The 6011-nt window shown below is 48.2% G+C and overlaps 1 protein-coding gene across 3 annotated transcripts in view; it reads left to right on the top strand.

The window, feature by feature from the left end:
* RHBDL3 (rhomboid, veinlet-like 3 (Drosophila)) overlaps positions 1–6011 on the top strand; it is a 72902-nt gene that overhangs the window by 34011 nt on the left and 32880 nt on the right. For all 3 annotated transcript variants that reach the window (XM_011992849.1, XM_011992850.1, XM_011992851.1), the window contains one exon: positions 2252–2400. In XM_011992849.1, the coding sequence (XP_011848239.1) occupies positions 2252–2400 (149 nt within the window). The remainder of the gene's footprint in view (positions 1–2251; positions 2401–6011) is intronic.

Consider the following 6011-nt stretch of genomic DNA (forward strand, 5'->3'; position numbering starts at 1 on the left):
CGCCCAGCTCATACCTGAGATATTCTTAAACAGTTATGCATATGCCCTGATTAAGAACACAGGGACGTAAATGATACATTTTAGCAGGAGTCCCAGAAAAAAAAAAAAAAGAGTTAAGATAAATACCCTTTTAGAGATTAAACAAGTATGCTTCAGTCACGTGTGCAAAATCAACTTCTGTGGAATGTTGGTGAGAATGTGGAGAAACTGGAGCCCTTGTGCACTGTTGGTGGGAAGGTAAAGTGGTGCAGCTGCTATGGAAAACAGTCTGGCGTTGCCTCAAAAAATTAAACATAGAATTACCATATGATCCAGCAATTCCACTTCTGACTATATCTGAAAAGAATTGAAAGGGACTGGAAGAGATATTGATACACCCATATTCATAGTAGCATTATTCACAATAGTCAAAAGGTAGAAGCAACCCAAGTGTCCGTCAGTAGACGAATGGATAAACAAAATGTGGTCTATGTTCACAGTGGAGGCTGGGCCCGGTGGCTCACGCCTGTAATCCCAGCACTGTGGGAGGCCGAGGAAGGTGCATCACCTGAGGTCTGGAGTTTGAGACCAGCCTGGTTAACATGGTGAAACCCTATCTCTACTAAAAATACAAACTTAGCTGGGTATGGTGGCAAACGTCTAATCCCAGCTACTTGGGAGGCTGAGGCAGGAGAATTGCTTGAACCCGGGAGGCAGAAGTTGCAGTGAGCTGAGATCATGCCACTGCACTCCAGCCTGGGGGACAGAGCGAGACTCCATCTCAAAAAAAAGGAAGGGAAGGCTGGGTGCAGTGGCTTATGCCTGTAATCTCAGCACTTGAGAAGGCAGGAGGATTGCTTGAACCCAGGAGTTCAAGACCAGCCTGGGAAGTAGAAGTTGCAAGCTGAGATTGCCCCAGTGCGCTCTAGCCAGGGCAACAGAGCGAGATCCTGTCTCAAAAAAAAAGAGGGGGGGATCATTCTGACACATGCTACAACATGGATGAACCTTGAAAATATTATACCAAGTGAAATAAGCCAGACACAAAAAGACAAATACTGTATGATTCCACTTATATGAGGTACCTAGAGTAGTCAAATTCATGGAGACAGAAAGTAGAATAGTGGTTGCCAGGGGCTGGAGGGGAGGAGGGGGTGGGATGTCATTGTTCAGTGGGTACAGAGTTTCAGTTTTGCAAATGAAGAGTTCTGTGGATGGATAGCAGTGATGGTAGCACAGCAACATGAATGTCATTTAATGCCACTGAACTGATTAAGGCCGGGCTCAGTGGCTCATGCCTGTAATCCCAGCACTTTGGGAGGCCAAGGTGGGCAGGTCACATGAGGTTAGGAGTTCTAAACTGGCCTGGCCAACATGGTGAAACCCTATCTCTACTAAAATACAAAAATCAGCTGGGCATGGTGGTGCACACCTGCAATCCCAGATACTTGGGAGGCTGAGATTGGATAATCGCTTGAATCCGGGAGGCGGAGGTTGTGGTGAGCCAAGATTGCATAATTGCACTCCAGCCTGGGTGACAGAGCAAGACCCTGTCTCAAAAAAAAACCCAAAAAAACTGATTAAGATGGTAAATTTCATGTTTATTTCACTATAGCTTTTAAAGAAATCAACCCGTGTGGAATTTGTCATCTCCCAAGTGGGTATGTGAGTTATTACTGGAATTAAAGTTCAAAATCCTCCAAATCCTTTCTACTTAGCATGGAGGAAGTGTGGACAAAGAGACCCCAGGACCATTTTGTTTCCATTTGACACAAAATAAGCAAACAGAAGTGGGTGAGGGGTGGTTAAAAGCTCAGCTTAGACCGGGCATGGTGGCTTACGCCTGTAATCCCAGCACTTTGGAAGGCCAAGGTGGGCGGATCACCTGAGGTTGGGAGTTCAAGACCAATTTGACCAATATAGAGAAACCCCATCTGTACTAAAAAATACAAAATTAACTGGGCGTGGTGGCACATGCCTGTAATCCCAGCTACTCGGGAGGCTGAGGCAGGAGAATTGCTTGAATCCAGGAGGCGGAGGTTGCCGTGAGCCGAGATTGTGCCATTGCACTCCAGCCTGGGCAACAAGAGTGAAACTCCATCTCAAAAAAAAAAAAAAAAATTGCTCAGTTGGGTACTGACTGTGGGGTATCCCTCTTTCTCTGAGAAGGAAAGGTGATAACTTCCCGTAGGGACTCCCAGTGCTAGTTAGCACAACAGGAAGTTTCCTGGACAGTGTGCACCTAGTAACAGACTCTCTCTGTTCTGTCCAGGTTGCCTTTTTCCTCTACAATGGGGTGTCGCTAGGTCAATTTGTACTGCAGGTAACTCATCCACGTTACTTGAAGAACTCCCTGGTTTACCACCCACAGCTGCGAGCACAGGCTTGGCGCTACCTGACATACATCTTCATGCATGCAGGGTGAGTACTTGTCTTCTTTTGCTCTGTCAAAAGACCCTACAGAAAAACAAGTGGCCAAGATAGCCTGGATTGAAATATAGTTTTTAGTTTATTTTTATCTACTTGGACACAGGATTTGAGATGGCTGCTTGAAACTCATTTAATACCAAAATTATGTAAATTATTGAGAGTGAATGGGAAAGGGAAAAATATATAAGAAGGAAAATGCTAAAAGCCAGCAGTGAGAACAGCACACACATACACAGCATTTGATTCCATGTACTTGCTAGAGGTGGCTTGAAAATTTATTCTAGTGCTTCCTAGTGGCTTCCTAGAGCTTTTGCTTTGGCCACTAGAGCAAAAAGGGATGTCAAGCCACCAGATTTATTGTCCATAACTGTGTGAGTGCCCTCACTGTGTGTGAGTTCCTCCCAGTCTGGTCTCCATATAGATAGAGGGTCTTCTTGAGGAACTCTGGCGATAATTATAGTTTCTATTTATAGAGCCCTGTAGCCTATTTTGGGGCTGGAGCACAATCAGTTTTCACTGGTGCCTCCCACTTCATGATAAAAACCTACCAGCTGGCTAGGTGACCACCCAGGTCCATGTCCCTTGAGCAGCAGTCCGGAGGCTTTCATATGGTAGAAGCCCTTTGATGGGAGAGGAGAGACCCCAGACACCAAGCCTTTGTGGTGTCTTCTCTTCTGCAGCCTCTCCAGAGAAGTGAAGGAGCTCACAGTTAGCCTGGAGAAAGCCCTGGGGATGCCTGGCCCTGGAGTGGGAACTGGGAAGGGGGTGACTCTGGCCCCAATGACGCCATCATTCCCATTGCTCAGCAGAAAGACCCGCAATGACCAAGAGGGTTGTCCCATGAGCCTCCCTTCCCCAGAGCCTCTAAAGCAGGTGCAAGAGCTAATCGCGAATTGGCTGCACCTGCAGGGGAGGGTGCTTTCTGGTGAAGAGACCTGAATGAACGCCTCTGCTCGGGCGAAGATTACCATTGGTATAGGCTGCTCACCTTGTCTGGCTTGCCCCAGGCTTCGATCTCACAGGGATAAGGAGCAGCAGGATGGCTGTCATGCTTCACTCACATCCACTCATAAGCCAGGGGTGACAATAGACACGGGGATTTCCCTGCCCAGGCATCCCAAGCCAGTGGCCGCACGTGGGTTGGGACTGTCTGCCTTCTTTGCAGGACTGCCCCCTGACTTCTCTTGGGGCCTCAGGGTGAGGAAGGAGAATAGCCAAAGCCTCCTTGCTCCATCCTCTGCCTCCTGGAGCCAAAAACAGTGTGCTCACAGTGGACAGGGCTTGGATACCCCCAGCTGAGGCCTAGAGGGCTGGCCATGGGCCTTTCTCCAGTAGTTCCTTTGATGGGTCAACGCCTGCCAGGAAGAGTCCTGGGAGGATTCTCCAGGTCTATGGATTTTGAACAAGGGGCTCTTGCCTGGTGTAACAGAGATAGCAGTAGATAGGAGATAGGGACAGCTGGCCAGCATCTGGGGAGATCGCAGCAAAGTGACCTGTTGGCCAGGTGTATTGATTGGCTCACACCTGTAATCCCAGCATTTTGGGAGGCCAAGGTGGGAGGATCACTTGAGGCCAGGAGTTTGAGATCTACGTGGGCAACATAGTGAGACCTTATTTCTACGAAAAATAAAAAACTTAGCCAGGCCAGGTGGTGCTTGCCAGTAGTCTCAGCCACTCTGGGGGTTGAGGTGGGAGGATCGCTTGAGCCCAGGAGGTCAAGGCTACAGTGAGCCAAGATTGCATCGCTGTACTCCAACCTGGGAAACAGAGTGAGACCCTGTCTCAAAAAAAAAAAAAAAAAAAAAAAAAAGTCACCTAAAAAAAAGTGACCTGTTACTCAGAGACACACTGTAGGCCTGGGAATCCAGAAACCAGTGTGGTAAAGAAGAGCTCAGATTAGGAGGCAGGAGCCCTGAGTTCCTCCCCTGGCCTCTGCTAGTCTTAGGTTCTGAGACTGTAAAACAGGGCATGGTTCTAGAAAAGCCTGTAAGGCCCCTCTGCCTGGGAATCTGATGTTGTCACTCAGCTCTCTTTCCAGTGACTTCTCCTGACACCTCTAATCTCCCTAGAATCCTTTAGGTAGCAGTCAGTGGTGGGTAGAAGATTCTAGCATAGTAGGAATTTAGGACACAGCCTAACCTGCCTGAACTACCTCGCAGGTGCACTCCTGAGTAAGCAGGTGCCCATGTGTTGCCCACAGTTCCTCTGCAGCACAGCTGGGCCTCCAGGCAGGGCCCTGTGGCCAGCAGCAAGGCGGAGACCCAGGCAGGGCCCAGGTTCCCTGTTAAAGGCTGTTACTCCCTGACATACAGCATCCCCTGGGAGCTTCCTGGGAGATGTCTGCTCAATTTAAATGAGACAGTGGGTGTTAAAGTGCTGTATAAAGTTGGAAGCACCCGATTGATTTAGTAATAGTCATGTTACAATCTTTTCTGGCAATATGCACACAGCTAGACACCCCACAATTTTAGCAGCAAGATCTAGTCACAGGTAGTATAGGGAGGCAGGCGTTCACAGGGTCAGAAAACCTGGGGTCCCATCTCCCAGTCCTGAGGATTTTGGAGCAGAATAGGTCTCTCTCTTTTTTTTTTTTTTTTTCCTGAGATGGAGTCTCACTCTGTCACCCAGGCTGGAGTGCAGTGGCATGATCTCGGCTGACTGCAGCCTCCGCCTCCCAGGTTCAAGCAATTCTCCTGCCTCAGCCCCCCGAGTAGCTGGGATTACAGGCGCATGCCACCACCCCCAGCTAATTTTTGTATTTTTAGTAGAGACGGGGTTTCATCATATTGGCCAGGCTGGTCTTGAACTCCTGACGTCATGATCCACCCACCTCGGCCTCCCAAAGTGCTGGGATTACAGGCTTGAGCCACCGTGCCTGGCCTAGGTCTCTTCTTATACTAGGAAAGAGAAGCCTCCCTTTAATTGACTTTAAGGGAAAACTTTCAATTATTAAGTTATAAGATGTATCTTTAATGCCTGCACTTGTTTTGAGAACATATTTTTCTTTAAACATCCGTAGCTCTTACAAATAGAGCCAGAACATGGCCGGGCACAGTGACTCATGCCTGTAATCCCAACACTTTGGGAGGCCAAGGGGTGGATCACTTGAGTTCAGGAGTTCAAGACCAGCCTGCCCAACATGGTGAAACCCTATCTCTACTAAAAATACAAAAATTAGTCGGTGTGGTGGCACACGCTTGTAATCCCAACTACTCGGGATGCTGAGACAGGAGAATTGCTTGAACCCAGGAGGCAGAGGTTGCAGTGAGCCAAGATCATGCCACTGCATTCCAGCTTGGTTGACGGAGTAAGACTCCATCTCAAAAAACAAAACAAAACAAAACAAGAACAAACAAACAACAAATAGAGCCAGAACGACCACATGACCCAGTGAATGGAGCAGGTCAGGCAGATTAGAGACCTGAGCTGTTGTCTCAGCATGGCCACTAACTGTGACTGGTCATTATCTCTGAGCCTTGTTTTTTCACAGGTTAACTGATGGAGTTGCTGGATCTTTTTTTTTTTTTTTGAGACAGAGTCTCGCTGTGCTGCCCAGGCTGGAGTGCAGTGGTGCAATCTCGGCTCACTGCAACCTCTGCCTC

Source organism: Mandrillus leucophaeus, unplaced genomic scaffold (assembly GCF_000951045.1).
Source record: "Mandrillus leucophaeus isolate KB7577 unplaced genomic scaffold, Mleu.le_1.0 Scaffold419, whole genome shotgun sequence".
Lineage (NCBI taxonomy): Eukaryota > Metazoa > Chordata > Mammalia > Primates > Cercopithecidae > Mandrillus > Mandrillus leucophaeus.